The following is a 19,425-nucleotide window of genomic DNA, read 5'->3' as shown; positions in this document are numbered from 1 at the left end:
CGACCAGCGAAATGTGCGGCACCGCACCGCGCGGCACCACCATTCGCTCGCACACCAAAGGGGCCGATTCCCTGCAGCGCACGCAGGAAACCATCACGGCAAACCTCAATGGTACAACAACTGTAGTACATAGTATAGGTCGATAGTATCGGATGACAAATTTGTTGGTCGATTGACCACAATAGCAGCCCAATTACCACATTGTATTGTCAAGGGGCCTCCGTCGCTCGTGGGGTTTTGACGAGATGTAGGCGGGGTCTTGCTTTTACAAGGCCTGATCGACGCAAACTATTACTACCTGTTGGATACGTCACGCATTTCATTACATTATTGGGTATTTTGGCTATGAACACTCAATTGATGCACATGGCGAAGTTTCTTCAGGCTTGGAATCTACCGGTAAAAAGAAAATGTCCTGTTGATAAGCGTTCATCTCACAAGTCACACTCGGTGACCGCACCTTCATATCAGCATCACGAATGTTCATTTTTAATGCACTACAACGTGAGCAAAACATAGCAAACTTGCAGTGTTCACGCCTCCAGAAATGACTGTGTAAGTCCAATCGTGGTAGGGTGTGACGGTAGTAAATAGTGCGATGCACCAATAATCTAATCGGAAGCCCACCAAAAAAATGTCAGCTATGCGTAAACTCACAGCCAACACAGTATCGAGCCCTCACCTGATGGCGGAATTCTCCCGGCAGCTCGGTCTCTTTTACCATGACCAGGCCGTCATTTGGGTAGTTGTGCTGATTGAATGGATTGAGACACAACTTTCCAGCAAGTACCAGCGGGTAGCATCTCCGCGGCAGTTTTCCAAGCCGCTCGTCGAGTTCTTTAGGAGAAAAAGCTGCCAACTCTTCAGCTGCCACGCCACCATATCCCGCCACACCGATATACTTCTTCATGGACGTGTGGTAGCAAATCCTGCAGTATGAAAAAAACTTAAGAAACCACGAAATTAAGAAGCCACAAAACTCATTGCTGCATCTCACCCTCTATTGGGCGGTGCCAGCATCACCACTTTCGACTTGGTGTAGTTCCAATCCACCGTTCGAAATGCTTCCTGTTAGCAGCTATAGCATAAGAAAAACATACCCCGAAAATAAGACCGAAAATAGCCGCCCACCCGCAGCACCAAGGCGCCATATCCGTGCGTCACGAAATTAACAGCTTCGTCCGTCGTGTGCGGCTTCTGCCTCTTCAAAAAATCGGCCAGCTCTACACAAAAGACCATAAATTAGGTCCACACAATCCTCCAAATAGTCCTCGGTATCAGATACCTTTGCCTGACGAGGCCAGATCCTGCGACCGCGGCCGGAAGCGAAAGGGCTGCACATCATAACCTCGCACCGCGTGCAGGTAGAGCTCCAGCGGGCGCAGCGGGAGTGAGCCGCCGTACAGGTCGTGCACCGTCACCAGCACTCCCCGAGCCAGCTCGACCCCGCGCCGGTCTAACGCCGCACTCGCCATTCCTTTCGACAGGTAAATTATCCGGTTAAAGAGGTTTGGGAACATTTCTCAGGTTTGGTTCCATTTCCCAATTTTGTGTCAGACCAAAAAGCAGACTAAAAAATGAACGCCACGGACCCGGGCGCGCTGAGCGTGCACGGCGTGAACCCGCAGACGCTAGTGGAGAAGATCATGCGCAACCGCATCTACGCCAGCATCTACTGGAAAGAGCAGTGTTTCGGGCTCACGGCCGAGACGCTCGTGGACAAGGCCGTGGAGCTCTCGGACTTCGGCGGCACGTTTGGTGGCAACCAGCAGCCAACCCCTTTTTTGTGTCTGCTGCTCAAAATGTTGCAATTGCAGTCGGAAATTGAGGTCGTCAAGCAATTTGTGGAGAACGAGGACTATAAATATGTGACCGTACTGGGCGCTGTGTACCTGCGGCTCGTGGGCAAACCCGCGGATGTTTACACACTATTGGAGCCGCTGCTGAGCGACTACCGCAAGATCCGCAAGCGCAACGTCATTGGCTGGGAGATCACTCACGTGGACGAGATTGCAGACGCGCTGCTGACCGAGGAGTACTATATCGACCTGACTCTGCCGCGGCTTGTAGACCGGGGGCTGCTGGAGAAGAACGAGGGCCTGCCGCCGCGGAGAAGTCCGCTGGAGGACGAGTTGGACGCGGCCAGTGACAGCAGCAGCGACAGTGAAGAAGAGAAGGAATAAAAAAGTGTGCTAAAGTTTTAGGTGAAGAGTGGAGAGGATGCTCGGACTAATCAGTTCTGAGTCGGCTATGTAGTCGCGCGGTGAAGTTGGTGGAACGCTTAGCAAGCTTGCCCAGCTGCAATCCGATAACATCCAGACCGCGTTGAAGGACGGTACTGCATCAGTCACCGTCGTGTATTGACTGCAATAGTGCTTTCTGCTACTGCTTCCGATGGTACAGGTCCAGTGCAATTGGGCTTGCCGTCGTTTGGCAGCTCTGGCTGCGCTCCAAGGAAGTCGCCAGGTTAATGACACCAAACGTGGTGACCAAAAAAGCCCAATGCCATCGAGACATCCGGGAGTGCATTGCTGCACTCACGCCCATCATGCTGCGCATCCCGCCTGTGGACGAATGGATACGCGGTGCCGGTTAATCTCTTCGTTTGCTTGCTGATCCTGCGCTGTCAATGGTACTCAGCTGCTGACGCTTGGCGGTCAACGTGTATGTATGGATCATGTCCATACCCCATGGCGCTTGCTCGCCGCGTCGAGGATATCGACTTTGCTGACAGCGGGGGCGGTCTACGATGGTACAGTTGCAAATCGCCATTTTGTACACTTTAATCGACGGGGCGATTAAGATGCATGATCAGCGCGGTTTACAATTCCCTGTCCCTCGCTTTCAAGTCGAGGGCCTCGAATCCAGGCTGCATAGCTCCTGGACCACCAGCCTGGACGACTTGGTGACTGGAAGTTGCCTCAACTTGACTGGCTGTCGAGCGTGTCACGCTTGAAATAAGGCTACGTTCGACTGGGTCGCGTGCAAAACAGACAAGGAGGATGCGTCGGGCTGCGTGTGCGTGCTCAAGTGGGTCTCGCTGCAGACTGCACCGCGTCAAGGACAGTGCACATGAAGTGAGACTTGACCAGTCCTTGGCCGCGCTTACCGATAGCTCACTTCCCAATTCCGTCTGCGATGTCAACGTCGAAGATCAAGTCGCCGGCGCTCGAGTCGCCCTCCGCCGCGTACGTGAGCGTCTGGGACGAGCGTCCGCGCAAGTACAAGAACGTGCTGTTCCAAGTATGCGTCTTCATCCTCATGATGGAGCTGTCCGAGCGTCTCAGCTACTACGGCATCAACCAAGGCCTCAAGAACTTCATGCAGAAGATCGGCTGGAGCCTCGTATCCGCCAGTGCGCTCAAGAGCACGTGGACGTCCATTTGCTACATCACGCCGCTGTTCGGCGCGTACCTGGCCGACGAGAAGTGGGGGCGCTTCCGCACCATTCTGACGTTCGGGGTCTGGTACTGCGTCGGCGACTTCCTCGTGGCCATCGCCGCCCACCCGGACATCATGACCGAGGAGGCCGTCGTGAACCCGATCTTCGTCATCGGTCTGTTTATCGGAATTGGCATCGGGACGGGCGCCATCAAGTCCAACGTCATCACGTTCGGTGCTGACCAATTCGACCCGAACGACCCGAGCGAGGTGCACCAGAAGGCGACCTACTTCTCCTACTTCTACTTCTGCATCAACTTTGGCGCCGCCTTCTCATACGGATACCTGTCCGTGTTGTGTGTGGAAGGGTCCGCTCAGATCCCTGCCGAGTACGGCTACTTCGCCACCTACATGATCTGTGCGGCGGTGATGGTCGTGGCCATCCTCTTCTTCATCGTCGGCTCGCCGCGCTACGTGCACATGCCCCCCAAAGACCGCACGATCTCGACGCTGCTTCGTTTGCTCAAGCAGAGTGCGCGCACGTCGCGCAATGGCGCCGTCGTCGTCACTGGTGCGTTCCTGCTTTTCTTCTCGCTGTTCGTCAACATTGCGTCGGCTTTCAGTGCCGACAGCGGTCGTGTGGGGGAAGCGCTCTCGTATGTGGCTGCTGCTATGGTACTGTGCGGCGTGGTGTGCTGGGTGTACGGCGCTCACGACCAGACGTTCCTGGACGCCATGAAGGAGAGCCAAGGTGGCGAGTACGACGACGACCTAGTGGACGGCTACAAGAAGCTGGTGAGTGTGCTACCCTTCGCGGCCTACACTATTATCTGGCAGTGCGCGTACGACCAAACCGATGCCAACTTCCAGTCGATCACGCAGCAGTGCGACTTGCGTCTGGACCGCAGCGACCCCGACAGCTCGCAGATCCCTGGTGCCATGTTGGGCGTCTTCGACCCGATCTTCATCGTCATCTGCATCCCCATCTTGGACTCCGTCGTGTACCCCATGTACGAGAAGCGCTTCGGCAAGCCCCCCACTCAGTTCGGTCGTGTCTGCGCGGGTCTCATCGTGGCTGCCATCGGCATCTTTTGGTCGGGTATCTTTGAGGTCATCCGCCGCAACGCAGGAGCGCTACAGGATGCCAACGGAGACCCGATCCTCGACGGCGGCAGTAACCAGCCCATGAACGACATCACATGGGCCGCTGCCATCCCCAACTACGTCTTCATCGCCCTGGCCGAGTGCCTCATCAACGTCACGGCCTACGACGTGTTCTACTCGGTGGTGCCGCTCACTCTCAAGAGCACTTCGCAGAGCGTCAACCTCTTCATGACGTCTGTAGGCAGCGTCATGACGTCGGTCTTCACCGTCATGTTCTCACCCTACCTGCCGTCGGACGACCTCAACGACGGCAATCTCGAGTACATGTTTTTCGCGGTGGGAGCTGTCAGCGTCGTCAACTTCTTCGCCTTCTACTTCACCATGAAGAAAATGAACTTCGGCATGTCCAGCAACTCCGGCGACGACGAGTTCGACCTTCAGGGTAAGGAATCCGTCGCCTCGCGCCACAGCATCGCCGCTTCCAAGTAAGGACAAGCAAATGCAGCCCATGCATAGTAAGTAGTGTAACAGCAAATATCAACCTCGGCGATCAGAGTCAGGACCCTCCAGTGTCGACATTAGGAATTTGAAAAAGAAAATGTCTTGGAGCTCGACGAGATAGCGCACACCGGCGGACTGAGCCCACGAACTGAAGTCCACGAACACCATGGTGATCGAGTTGAACAGCACACCGATGATTTGAGCCACTTCTTCTGACTGCATGGTGTACGCAGTGTATCAGGACCAGCACGGACACGCCGAACCAGAAGAGGATAGAGAAGTCGACCATGAAGAAGAACATAATGCAGAAAATCACAGAGCTGATGAAGCAGTACGGGATCTCCGCCAAAATCGAAGCCGTGAAGTACCAGAACGCGTTGTACGTCTGAGCAGTCAAAGGCATCACGCTGTGGAACCCGGCCATCGAGTTGATCAGCGACGACATGAAGATGATACCCACACCCGAGTTTAAGCCAGGGTGACGCACTTTGGTCCGAAGTTAATCCACCGATTCACTTGATTCGCTGGCTGATTGGCTGAATCGTAGGCCGCCGTCGTGAAATGAATGCTGGAAGTGCTACAGTTTTTGATGAAGATGGTTTTTAATTGTATTGATACTTTCGTTTCGTGTCACGCGACTGCTTATCTCTTCTGATGGTTGATGAAGCGCAGCGCCAGCAGACCCAGGATGCGGAAGAGCACGATGCACCCAATCACGACGACGAAGTTGCGCGTGATGGTGTCGTGCTCCATGCCGAAGTACTCCTCGGTGTACTCCTTGACGGTGATGTGGCCGACGTCGGCAGGAGAGTCCGCCATGGGCTGGCAACCGAGCTGAGATCCAACGTTCTCGTACGACTGCGTGGTCTCGTTCCAGGTCGGTAGTTCGTCACAGTCCGCGAAGACCAGAGAAACCATGACGGACATTGGGAACTTGAGAGGAGAGATCGTGTACAGCCACTTGTAGCCGGACGGGATGGCGTAGGCCGGAGGAGAGAAGCCCATGAACAAAATGAAGACGGAATTGATGAGCACTCCGATGATCGCGGCGACCTCTTCGCTCGGGAGCGCGTACGCGAACATCATGCCCATGTAGACTTGCATGAGGATCGTGAGCGACATGACCAGCCAGAAGAGAACAGCCGCACCGAAGCCCTGGAAGCCCACGAATGGGAAGAACGCGACGGTGAAGAGGAGCGAGCTCGTGAAGCAGTACGGGATCTCAGCCAGCGTCGAGCCCAGGAAGTACCAGAACGCGTTGTACGTCTGCGACGCGCGCTCGCGGTAGAACGAGGCGCGCTCCGAGCAAGTCAGCGGGAGAACGCTCTGGAATGCCATCATCGAGTTGAAAAGTGCAGCCATGAACACCATGCCCACCCCAGAGTTTAGTCCAGAGTATGACGCGTAGTCTGCACTCACGAAAATGATACCAAAGAGCAGTGCCAGGAAGATGGCCAAGATCATCCGCGTGAGGTTGTAGGCTGGAGTCCGCCAGTACATCTGAATGTAGCGCCACACGACGAACCGCATCTGCGTCATGGAGTTGGCAGCGCGCTTCTTCCCGAACACCATTTCAGGCAAGTCAGGCGACGGAACCGTGATACCTTCCTTGGCCATGTTCGCCTCCAGCTGCTGGTTGTACGAGCTGCTCCTGAAGTAGTCCACGAAGTTGGTCTGGTTGCCAGCTCCGTTGCTCACACCAGCACCAATGCACTCCAGCATCCACGTCGCTGGGTTGTAGCCCTTCGGCAGCGGAGATACACCAGGGATGTTCTCAAAGTAGTCGATCAAGTTGCGGCAGTTCTCGCCCAAGTCACCGAAGAACACCGTCTCGCCGCCGCGCTTCAGCAGCAAAAGACTGTCGAACAGGTAGAACACCTCCGACGACGGCTGGTGAATAGTACAGATGATGGTACGGCCAGAGTCGGCCACCTTGCGGACACCGTCCATGATCAGCTTGGCCGAGCGCGCGTCAAGGCCACTCGTGGGCTCATCCAGGAAAATCACACTCGGCTGAGCAGCGAGCTCCACGCCGATCGTCAAACGCTTCATCTGCTCCACGGAGCTGCCACGAATGATCTGGTCCGCGATGTCCTCCAAGCCGAGCAGCTCAATGCACTCGTTCACCGAGTCGTACTTCTTCGAGTCTGGGATCGATGCGTCCTGGCGCAGGAACGAGCTGAAGGTCAAAGCTTCACGAATGGTGGCCGCCTCCGAGTGCACGTCCATCTGCTCGCAGTAGCCCGTGCAGCGACGGATAGCCAAATCGCTGGCCTCGTATCCATTCAACAGGATCTTGCCGGTGATCTTGCCACCAGTCTTACGGCCTGCGATCACATCCATGAGCGTCGTCTTACCAGCTCCTGAAGAGCCCATGAGCGCCGTAATGGAGCCAGGCACAGCGTATCCGTTGATTCCCTTCAATAGCTCGAGTTCGGCTTTAGGATTCTTGGGGTCCGGCACAAAGTAGTGCAAGTCCTGGAAGGCCACCGTCACCGGCGTAAAGTTTTTTTCACGGTCACCGACGGGGAGGTCCAGCACCACTTCGCTCTTGCTCTTTGGGGTTTTCACGAGCGTGTACGATTCGTCTTCAACCATTTTCTCCGATACGTCGACGTTCTCGGGGGCTTCGTAGCGTAGGAACTCCAACGCCAAGAAGGAAAGGAACATGAAAACCACGTAGATGACAACCGTGTAGATGATGCCGTACGCAACCCACGACTTGTCCGTCTCAAACCCGAACAGGTCCAGGTAGTACTCGCCCATGGTGAGTCCATCGTATTGCGTGCAGTAGTCAATGCCGTCGTACACACAAACGTCGAAGGTGCTTGAGCGGTACTGGTTGATAGCGAGGGCCCGGAGACTCCAACTCATAGGACTGATCCAGTGCGCCCAGATCAGGTAGTCAGGGATTTGGCTCTTGGTCACAACGAAGCCCGCGAAGATGATGAAGATGAGCACCGAGACCATACCCAGAGGCGTCACGACGTTCGTGTTGGGACCAACAGCGGACAAGAAGAAGAACCACATGCCCATGGCCAGGTTCATCAGGAACAGCACCACCTCAAAAATGATGAATTGGACAGCGTTCGAGTTGAAGCCACAGACCCAGTACACGAGCGTACCAAAGATGATCGTCTCGCCGATGGCCAGTGGGATCTGACTCGCCGAGGTGGCCAAGACATACGACGCCGTGCGGAAGAAGTTGGCACCGCGTTGCTTGTAGAAAATGTCCCGCTCAGCCATGTACGTCGGGATCTGGGACGACTGGCCCATGGACAAGAACATGATCGACGAAAAGACAACGCCCACGACCACGGACATTTGCGTGGGATCGAACTGGTAGAACGTCGTGCAGTACAGAAGACCCATAATGATAATCATCATCAGGCGACCGATGATGAACGGCTTGTTGCGATACGTGACCATCAACTGGCGCCGCAGCAGAGTCAGCGTGCTTTCCACGAACGACTGGTGGAACACTGGCATCGTTTTCACGTTTTCACTTGCATTTCGCAGGAGCTCAGGAGCGTGGGGGGCCTCCAGCGCACTCAACATGTTCTGGTGGATATCTGAGCGCTTGAACAGGTCGGCGAACTCGCTGGATCGGCGCGGTTGCTTGGTCTGGAAATTGGGCAACTCGTAGCGATGCTGCTCCGATGTACCGAGGTCCAGCAAGTAGTCGGCAATGTCACGCTCAGGCGGGCACGAGAAACCAAGGTTATCGAAGTAGCTTTGGACGCGGTCGCAGGGGCCGTGGTACATGAGCTCACCCTCGTTCAGGATCATGACGTCGTCGAATAGAGAGAAAACCTCTGGAGACGGCTGCAGCAACGCAATCACCACGTTCTTGTGAAGCGTGTGCGCAACGCTACGCTGCGTGTTGATGATGTCGTACGTCGCGGCGCTGTCGAGGCCCGTGCTGATCTCGTCCATGAAGGACACGTACTTCAAGCCGAACTCCATCTCACCAGTCGTCACACGCTTGCGTTCGCCACCAGAGATGCCACGAAGCATAGCGTCACCGACGATTGTGTCCTGGCAGTGCTGCAGTCCAAGCTGCTGGACGACGATCTCCGGGTAGTGGCTGAAATGGGCCTTGGTGGCTTCGAGAGCCTCCAAATTCTCCTTCTCGCTGCCCTTCGACAGCAGCTCCTCGCCGCGACGTAGGAGCTCCCCTCCGCAAAATGTGTGCGCGAACTCGAGCGTCTCCTTCACCGTCAACGTCGGGAAGTGCTTGTCACGCTGGTTCACGTACGACACAAACTGGGGCAGCGTCTTGATGACCTCTTCACGAGGTACACCGTTGAACGTGATGTCGCCCTCCACCGAGATGTTCTTCTCAATGGGGAAGCGGCCGCTCAGCATTTTCATGAGCGCCGACTTGCCCGATCCTGGCTGGCCCAGCAGCAGTGTGATCTTACCGGGCTGGAAGACGCCGCTGATGTTCTTGAGGATCTCCTTGCGCACCGTGCGCTTCTTGGGGCCCACGAACATTTTCTTGAGCTCGTTCGGGATGGTCGGCAGCTCGTGCTGGGAGCTGTCGTCGTCCACTACCACAATGTCGGCACTGAGCGACAAGTTCTTGAAGCGCACGTCCATCTGCGGCATGCGGTGGCCGAGAGCTGCCTCGACTTTGGTGGCCATGTGACGGTGCAGCTCGTGCGGGCCGAGCGCCATCATGGCCGAGCCCGACTCGTAGCCGAGCTGCTTGGGCTTGTCTGCGGCTGTGCTGGTCCGCTCTTCCATCTTGGATCGAGTGGATCGACCGAATTGGTGGTCGACTTGAGCGCTCGAAGGTGAAATAGAGAATGAGGAGACCACCCACGACTGGTACAGTCCAAGCTGAAGCACTTGGAAAAGTATCCGGAGACATGACCGTTACATCGCTGGCTCACAATCAATTGGTATCACGTTGGTCGTGAAATTGACTCGGAATTTGTATGGATCTGTCAAACGAAGTGTCCTGGAGCTGTACCGCCATTTTGTCACCGTCATTTTTGCCGCATCATCGTGCGCTGGATAGGGGTAAAGGACAACTATTTTGAGCAAAATGTACTTTCGTGGACCTGGCTGGGTGTTGATTCTCGACGGTGGGGAGTTGCAGAATGCCAAAGGTCAGTGTCTGGGGACCAGCGCAGCAAAGAGTATTCGCTGCACATGCATTGGCAGTTGTGTCTACTGTAGTTATTGTAGCCTTTCAGGAGCGGCATTCCAGTAGATTTGTTACGATTGCACCGGCATTGCCGCATATCAATTGCTTGCTGGCAAGTACGTGATCATACCAGTCAGCGTTCGAGTTTAGAAGTTCCCTTTCGCTAAGTGGCTATCAAGTCCAGTTACAGTATAGCTGTACGCTTAGGCTACGTTTTCTCTGCAGTACTTGTAAAACCATCAAACGTTGGGGGGGGGGTTGGAGCTGAACGGGTCGAAGAGACTTTGCTTTTTGATGATGATGGCAGTCATTGATACGTATGTACGTAGCCGGGCGTCTTGATGATGGCAGGACCATCACTCTGTTCGCGGTCCGTTTTATTCCACCGATTGCTTTATCCGTTGCATGTCGTCGCACCAAAGTTTGCTGGACGCTCCTGGCGTCGCAACTCGGACACTGCTCCGCTCCTCGGATTCTTCCTCATCCCAATGCATGTGCAGGACTCGCGCGCACTCTTGGCTGCCGTTGCCATCTCGCCTCCCTTCCGCGTTGGGCTTCACTCCGTCTACACGTCGGTGGTGGTAATGCACGAGCGACTGGCGAGAGTTTCGGCCCTACAGTACACGACCAAGCTCTTTTGGAGCGACAAAGACGACAACAGCAATTGCAGCGGCAACCAACATGTATTCATACTGTGACATCGCAACCAGGTTACTTCTTCTGGTGGTTTACAAAGCGCAGCGCCAGCGCGGCCCAGATGCGGAACAGCACGATGATGCCGATCGTGATGCCGAAGTTGCGCGCGATCTGGCTGTGCTTCATGCCGAAATACTCCTCCGTGTACTCCTTGATGGTGATGTGGCCCACAGTCTCCGGAGAGTCCACCATCGGCTTGCAACCAAGCTGCGAGCCCACGTTGAGGTAGCTCTGCGTGGCCTCGTCCCACGTCGGCAGCTCGTCGCACTCGGCGAACACCAGCGAGATGAGGATGGAAATGGGGAACTTGAAAAAGCAAATGTCGTACAGCCACGTGTAGCCCGACGGGATGGCGTACGCTGGCGGGCTGAAGCCTACGAACATCATGAAAATCGAGTTGAACAGGATGCCGATAATCTGCGCCACTTCCTCTGACGGCATGGCGTACGCGAAGAACTGGCCCAGGTAGACCATCATGAGGACGAGGAGCGAGGCTGCCAGCCAGTACAGCACGGCCGCCCCGAAGCCGGTGAAGCCCACGAAGTAGTAGAAGATGGCGGTGAAGAGCAGCGAACTGGCGAAGCAGTAGGGAATTTCAGCCAGGGTGGAGGCAATGAAGTACCAGAACGCGTTGTACGTCTGGGACGCTCGCTCACGGTAGAACGACTGACGCTCAATGCACGTCAATGGCATGACGCTCTGGAACACGGCCATCGAGTTGAAGAACGCAGACATGAAGACCATGCCAACGCCCGAGTTCAAGCCGGAGTACGACGCGTAGTCATTGTTGCCCACAAAGATGAGGCCGAACAGAATCGCCAAGAAGATGGCGAGGTACATCCGCGTCAGGTTGTAGCTCGGTGTACGCCAGTACATCTGGAAGAAGCGCCACACCACGAACTTCATCTGCGTCATGGAGTTGGCAGCACGTTTCTTGCCGAAGACAATCTCTGGGAGGTCTGGAGACGGCGTCATGATGCCTTCCTTGGCCATCGTAGTCTCCAGATGCTGGTTGTACGGACTGTTCCTGAAGTAGCTCACGAAGTCCATCATATCTTGGGATCCATGACCTACACCAGCACCAATGCACTCCAGCATCCACGTGGCAGGGTTGTAGCCCTTCGGCAGCGGAGATACACCAGGGATGTTCTCAAAGTAGTCGATCAAGTTGCGGCAGTTCTCGCCCAGATCGCCGTAGAACGCAGTCTGCCCACCGCGCTGCAGCAGAAGCAGTCTGTCGAACAGGTAAAACACTTCAGCCGACGGCTGGTGGATCGTACAGATGATGGTACGGCCCGAATCCGCCACCTTGCGAACGCCATCCATGATGATCTTGGCAGAACGCGCGTCAAGGCCACTCGTTGGTTCATCCAGGAAAATCACACTCGGCTGAGCAGCGAGCTCCACACCAATCGTCAAACGCTTCATCTGCTCCACGGAGCTGCCACGTATGATCTGGTCCGCGATGTCCTCCAAGCCGAGCAGCTCAATGCACTCGTTCACCGAGTCGTACTTCTTGGCATCCGAGATGGACGCGTCCTGGCGCAGGAACGAGCTGAAGGTCAAAGCCTCGCGAATGGTAGCTGCCTCCGAGTGCACATCCATCTGCTCGCAGTAGCCCGTGCAGCGACGGATAGCCAAATCGCTGGCCTCGTATCCATTCAACATGATCTTGCCGGTGATCTTGCCACCAGTCTTACGGCCAGCAATCACGTCCATCAACGTCGTCTTGCCTGCACCAGTTGAGCCCATGAGAGCCGTGATCGAACCAGGAACAGCAAACCCGTTGATGCCCTTGAGCAACTCGAGTTGATCCTTCGGGTTGTGCGGATCCGGCACCCAGTAGTGCAGGTCCTGGAATGCCACCGTCACGGGAACGAAGTTCTTCTCACGAGACTCAACTGGTAGGTTTACAATCACATTGCCCTCCATTTTTCCAGCCTTGGGCGTCTCGGCTAGAACGTAAGAGCTCTCGTCTTCGATGGACTTCACGGACACGTCTACATTGTCTGGCGTTTCGTAGCGAACGTACTCCATCGCCAGATAGGAGAGGAACATGAAGAACACGTAGACGGCCAACAGGTAGATGATGGCGTACACGACCCACTTCTTCTCAGTGGCAAAATCGAAAAGGTCCAAGTAGTACTCGCCCATCATGAGGCCGTTGTACTTCGCACAATAGTCGACTCCATCGTACACGCACACGTCAAACTCGCTCGACCGGTACTGGTTGATAGCCAAAGCCTTCAATGCCCACCCAATGGGACTGATCCAGTACGCCCAGATCAAGTAGTCCGGGATTTGGCTCTTGGTCACGATGAAACCCGCGAAAATAATGAACACGAGAATCGAGACCATACCCACGGGCATCACGACGTTTGCGTCAGGACAAACGCCGGCGAGGAAGAAGAACCACATCCCCATAGCCAAGTTGGACACGAAGAGCACGACTTCGAAGATGATGAACAGTTTCACGTCGGAGGCAAACCCGCAGACCCAATACACGATCGAGCCGAAGATGATGGTCTCAGCTAAGGCCAACGGAATCTGACTCACGGTCGTGGCCAGCACGTAAGACCCCGTCCGGAAGAAGTTGGCGCGGCGATGCTTGTAGAAGATGTCTCGCCCGGCAATGTAGACAGGGATCATGGAACCTTGACCCAGGGAGAGGAACATGACCGTAGCAAACATGACTCCCATCACCACCGAGATCTGCGTCGGGTCGAACTGGTAGAAGATGGAGCAGTAGATCAAACCCATGATGATCACCATCATCAACCTTCCCATGACGAAGGCCTTGTTGCGGTAGGTGATCAACAGAGCTCGCCATTGAAGAGCCATCACACTAGCAAACATAGATTGGTGGAACGTAGGCATCGGGTCGATGATGTCTTTGACACTGTCCACCAGCTTCTGGTCGTACGGAGCATCCAGGGCAGCCAGAGTGGAATGGTAGATCCGAGACTGGCTGAAGCACTCTGCAAATTCACTCGGGCTTCGAGGCTGCTTGGTCGGGTGGGAGATCTGGTAGCGATACTGCTGCTTCGTGCCCAAATCCAGCAGGTAGTCCGCGATGTCACGGCTGGGAGGGCACTTGAAGCCAAGGGTATCAAAGTAGTCCTCCACCTGGCTGCATGGCCCATGGTACATGAGTTCGCCCTCGTTCAGGATCATGACGTCGTCGAATAGAGAGAAAACCTCCGGCGACGGCTGCAGCAGCGCAATCACCACCGTCTTGCGGAGACGGTGGGCGAAACTGCGTTGGGTGTTGATAATGTCGTACGTGGCCGCACTGTCGAGGCCAGTACTGATCTCGTCCATGAAGGACACGTACTTCATGCCGAACTCCATCTCACCAGTCGTCACGCGCTTGCGTTCGCCACCCGATACACCACGAAGCATGTTGTCGCCGACGATCGTATCCTGGCAGATTTGAAGTCCCAACTGCTGAATCACCACGTCCGGATAGTGAGCGAAGATGGTTTTCGTAGCTTCCAGAGCTTCCATGTCACTGTGTTGCTTTGAGCTCATTTCCAGCATACCTTTACCCTGTTCCAACAGCTTCCCGCCACAGAAAGTGTGTGCGAACTCGAGCGTCTCCTTCACAGTCAGCGTCGGGAAGTGCTTGTCACGCTGGTTCACGTACGAGGTGAACTGCGGCAACCGGTCGGCGATCTGGTCCCTCGCCACACTGTTGAAAGAGACGTCACCTTCCATCGTGATGTTCTTCGTCATGGGGAACCGACCGCTGAGGATCTTCATGAGCGCCGACTTGCCCGATCCGGGCTGACCCAGCAGCAGCGTGATCTTTCCCGGCACGAAGCGACCACTGACGTTCTTGAGAATCTCCTTGCGGACCGTGAGCTTCTTAGGCCCCATCAGCGTCTTCTTGAGCTCGTTCGGGAGGGTCGGCAGCTCGTACTTGGTGGCGTGGTCGTCGGCCACGACGATGTCGGCGGACAGCGACAGGTTGCTGAAGCGCACCTCCATCTCAGGTAGGGGACGTCCCGTGGCCGCGGGGATCTTGGTGGCCATGACGTCATGCAGAGCTTGAGGGCCCTGCGCCATGAGCGTCTTGCCAGACTCGTAACTGAGCTCGATGGACGGGTCGGCGGTGGTCATGGCAGTTCCAGACGACTTGGGCAGGAGACGGGAGATTCCAAAATGACGAAGGACCACTTCGCGATCAGCAAAGGTGTGTGGATGGTATGCCTATTAAATCGGCTGCATAGATAGCGGTGCTGGTTAGACGTTGAAGTGGTACCCCTGGTGGGTGGGCGGAGCGCCATCATCATGGGACCGAATTTAGTGTTTTGCAGGGTACCCGATTCAGGATTGTAGTCGTGCCTCTTACTGAAATCAAGTGACATGTCGCAGATGACGCCTTAGATTGGGTTATGATCCTGATTAATTTGGGGCTGATGATGGCAGCCTGTCAAAGCACCACAAGGTGCCGGCGTCAACCGATCCAGCCCGCCAGCATTCCTTCAGACTCGCAAAGCCACGGGCCACAGGCAGCTTTAGTCGTGTGATTCTCGTTAAACGACGCAAGGTCCAACTTGGAGGCAATCGGATTGAACTCGCAGCTACGTAAGATCCTAATGCAACGACTACTCCACTCGAAATGACCACCAACTCACATTTCGCCAGTAGACCACCACGACGTGAGCCATCTAGCGCGTGGTTGCAGTTGCCAGTCAGTTCACGTCGGTGTCTTGAGATTTGACTTGATCCATTTCAAATTCAAATTGAGCGAAACCCGGAAGTCTATTCTCCTTGTGGACGATTCCGAGTCGTCGGACTACAGCTACTGTAACGGAACCGAAGGAGCATATCGACAATAACATCTCAGTGGGGCAGTTCTATCCACAGCTCAGACTACCACGGCTGGGAGCCAATCAAGAGTAAAATGCATTTTCATTCATTGGTATATGATATCAACATGAAACAGCAATGTGCGTACAATAATTGCCCTCTTTTGCTCACTTCTTCTGATGGTTGATGAAACGCATGGCCAGCGCGGCCCAGATGCGGAACAGCACGATGATGCCGATCGTGATGCCGAAGTTGCGCGCGATCTGGCTGTGCTTCATGCCGAAATACTCCTCCGTGTACTCCTTGATGGTGATGTGGCCCACGGTCTCGGGGGCTCCTGCCATGGGCTGACAGCCCAGTTGCGAACCAACGTTCTCGTACGACTGCGTCGTCTCGTTCCAGGTCGGCAACTCGTCGCATTCGGCGAACACCACTGCGATGAGGTTAGAGATGGGGAATTTGAAGACGCAAATCTTGTACAACCACGTGTAGCCCGACGGGATCTTGTACGCTGGGGGGCTGAAGCCCACGAACATCATGAATATCGAGTTGAACAGAATGCCCGTGATCTGCGCCACCTCCTCGCTCGGAGTTGCGAACACGAAGAATTGCGCCAAATAGACCATCATCAGCACCAGTAAGGAAGACTCGAGCCAGAAGACCACCGCTACCCAAAATCCGGTGAAGCCCACCATGTAGTAGAAGATAGCGGTGAACAGAAGCGAGCTGACAAAGCAGTAGGGAATCTCTGCCAGCGTGGAGGCAACGAAGTACCAGAACGCGTTGTACGTCTGGGACGCACGCTCGCGGTAGAATGATTCGCGCTCGGTGCAGGTCAACGGCATGACGCTCTGGAACACAGCCATCGAGTTGAACAGCGACGACATAAAGATCATGCCAACGCCCGAGTTCAAGCCTGAGTACGAAGCATAGTCGTCATTGCTGACAAAAATCAAGCCGAACAGAATCGCCAAGAAGAGGGCGAGGTACATCCGCGTCAGGTTGTACGTTGGGGTTCGCCAGTACATCTGGAAGTAGCGGGTCACCACGAACTTCATCTGCGTCATGGAGTTGGCAGCACGTTTCTTGCCAAAGACCATTTCTGGGAGATCAGGAGACGGAGTTGTGATGCCTTCCTTGGCCATCGTAGTTTCCAGCTTCTGGTTGTACGGGCTGTTCTTGAAGTAGCTCACGAAATCCATCGAGTCCTCACTTCCATGACCCACACCTGCACCAATGCACTCCAGCATCCACGTAGCTGGGTTGTAGCCCTTCGGCAGCGGAGATACACCAGGGATGTTCTCAAAGTAGTCGATCAAGTTGCGGCAGTTCTCGCCCAAGTCGCCGTAGAACGCAGTCTCACCACCGCGCTGCAACAGAAGCAGTCTGTCGAACAGGTAAAACACTTCAGCTGACGGCTGGTGGATCGTACAGATAATGGTACGGCCCGAATCCGCCACCTTGCGGACACCGTCCATGATGATCTTGGCAGAACGCGCGTCAAGGCCACTCGTGGGCTCATCCAGGAAAACCACACTCGGCTGAGCAGCAAGCTCCACACCGATCGTCAAACGCTTCATCTGCTCCACGGAGCTGCCACGAATGATCTGGTCCGCGATGTCCTCCATGCCAAGCAGCTCAATGCACTCGTTCACCGAGTCGTACTTCTTGGCATCCGAGATGGACGCGTCCTGGCGCAGGAACGAGCTGAAGGTCAAAGCCTCGCGAATGGTAGCTGCCTCCGAGTGCACATCCATCTGCTCGCAGTAGCCCGTGCAGCGACGGATAGCCAAATCGCTGGCCTCGTATCCATTCAACATGATCTTGCCGGTGATCTTGCCACCAGTCTTACGGCCAGCAATCACGTCCATCAACGTCGTCTTGCCTGCACCAGTTGAGCCCATGAGAGCCGTGATCGAACCAGGAACAGCAAACCCGTTGATGCCCTTGAGCAACTCGAGTTGATCCTTCGGGTTGTGCGGATCCGGCACCCAGTAGTGCAGGTCCTGGAATGCCACCGTCACGGGAACGAAGTTCTTCTCACGAGACTCAACTGGTAGGTTTACAATCACATTGCCCTCCATTTTTCCAGCCTTGGGCGTCTCGGTGAGCACATAAGAACTCTCGTCTTCGATGGTCTTCACGGACACATCCACATTATCCGGCGTTTCGTAGCGGACATATTCGAGTGCCAAGTAGGAGAGGAACATGAAGAACACGTAGACGGCCAACAGGTAGATGATGCCGTACACGACCCACTCCTTCTCAGTGGCAAAATCGAAAAGGTCCAAGTAGTACTCGCCCATCATGAGGCCGTTGTACTTCGCACAATAGTCGACTCCATCGTACACACACACGTCAAATTCGCTCGACCGGTACTGGTTGATAGCCAAAGCCTTCAATGCCCACCCAATGGGACTGATCCAGTACGCCCAGATCAAGTAGTCCGGGATTTGGCTCTTGGTCACAACAAAGCCTGCGAAAATAATGAACACGAGAATCGAGACCATACCCACGGGCATCACGACGTTTGCGTCGGGACAAACGCCGGCGAGGAAGAAGAACCACATCCCCATAGCCAAGTTGGACACGAAGAGCACGACTTCGAAGATGATGAACAGTTTCACGTCGGAGGCAAACCCGCAGACCCAATACACGATCGAGCCGAAGACAATCGTTTCAGCTAGCGCCAACGGAATCTGACTCACGGTCGTGGCCAGCACGTAAGACCCCGTCCGGAAGAAGTTGGCGCGGCGTTGCTTATAGAAGATAGCTCGGCCAGAAATGTAGACCGGAATCATCGCGCCTTGGCCCATGGAGAGGAACATGACTGCGGCGAACATGACTCCCATCACCACAGCGATCTGTGTCGGGTCGAACTGGTAGAAGACGGAGCAGTAGAGCAAGCCCATGATGATGACCATCGCCAGTTTACCCATCACAAATGCTTGGTTCCGATAAGTGATCAGTAGGGCTCGCCACTGGAGCGCCATGACGCTGGCCAGTATCGGCTGGTGAAAAGCAGGCATCGGGTCGATGATGTCTTTGACACTGTCCACCAACGTCAGGTCGTACGGCTCCTCTAGGGCAGCCAATGTGGAATGGTAGATCCGAGATTGGCTGAAGCATTCTGAAAACTCACCCGGACTTCGAGGCCGCTTCGTTGGATGTGGAACTTCGTAGCGGTGCTGCTGCTTCGTGCCCAAATCTAGCAGGTAATCGGCGATGTCGCGGCCAGGAGGACACTTAAAGCCCAGCGTCTCGAAGTAGCTCTCCACTTGGTTGCACGGACCATGATACATGAGTTCGCCCTCGTTCAGGATCATCACGTCGTCGAATAGAGCGAAAATCTCGGGAGAAGGTTGCAACAACGCGATCACTACGGTCTTGTGCAGTCGATGAGCAACGCTACGTTGAGTGTCGATGATATCGTACGCCGCAGCACTGTCGAGGCCAGTAGTGATCTCGTCCATGAAGGACACGTACTTCATGCCGAACTCCATCTCACCAGTCGTCACGCGCTTGCGTTCACCACCCGATACACCACGAAGCATGTTGTCACCGACGACTGTGTCCTGGCAGATTTGAAGTCCCAACTGCTGAATCACCACGTCCGGGTACTGAGAGTAGATGGACTTGACCGACTCAAGAGCCTGCGTATCACTGTGCTGCTGTGCGCCCATTTCCAGCATGCCCTTGCCTTGCTCCAACAGTTTCCCGCCACAGAAAGTGTGTGCGAACTCGAGCGTCTCCTTCACAGTCAGCGTCGGGAA

The 19,425-nt window shown here is 55.2% G+C and overlaps 2 protein-coding genes across 2 annotated transcripts; one reads left to right on the top strand and one right to left on the bottom strand.

Annotated features, from left to right (window-relative positions):
- Nucleotides 1-533: 533 nt before the first annotated feature.
- Nucleotides 534-1,475, bottom strand: KRP23_14928 (uncharacterized protein; the record flags this gene model as incomplete). The annotated part of the gene is made up of 5 exons (XM_067885808.1): nt 534-611; nt 683-929; nt 998-1,068; nt 1,132-1,223; nt 1,286-1,475. The coding sequence occupies 5 exons, from the start codon at nt 1,473-1,475 to the stop codon at nt 534-536; spliced, it is 678 nt and encodes a 225-aa protein (XP_067737084.1).
- A 102-nt stretch (nt 1,476-1,577) lies between these two features.
- On the top strand, nt 1,578-2,183 carry KRP23_14927 (Pre-mRNA-splicing factor 38; the record flags this gene model as incomplete). The annotated part of the gene is made up of 1 exon (XM_067885807.1): nt 1,578-2,183. One exon carries the CDS (start codon nt 1,578-1,580, stop codon nt 2,181-2,183), a length of 606 nt encoding a protein of 201 aa, XP_067737083.1.
- Nucleotides 2,184-19,425: the final 17,242 nt, after the last annotated feature.

Source organism: Phytophthora ramorum (genome assembly GCF_020800215.1).
Source record: "Phytophthora ramorum isolate Pr-102 chromosome Unknown Phyram_PR-102_s0023, whole genome shotgun sequence".
Taxonomy (NCBI): Eukaryota; Oomycota; class Peronosporomycetes; order Peronosporales; family Peronosporaceae; genus Phytophthora; species Phytophthora ramorum.
The sequence above is the reverse complement of the archived record's forward strand: the minus strand, read 5'-3'. Positions and strand labels throughout refer to the sequence as shown.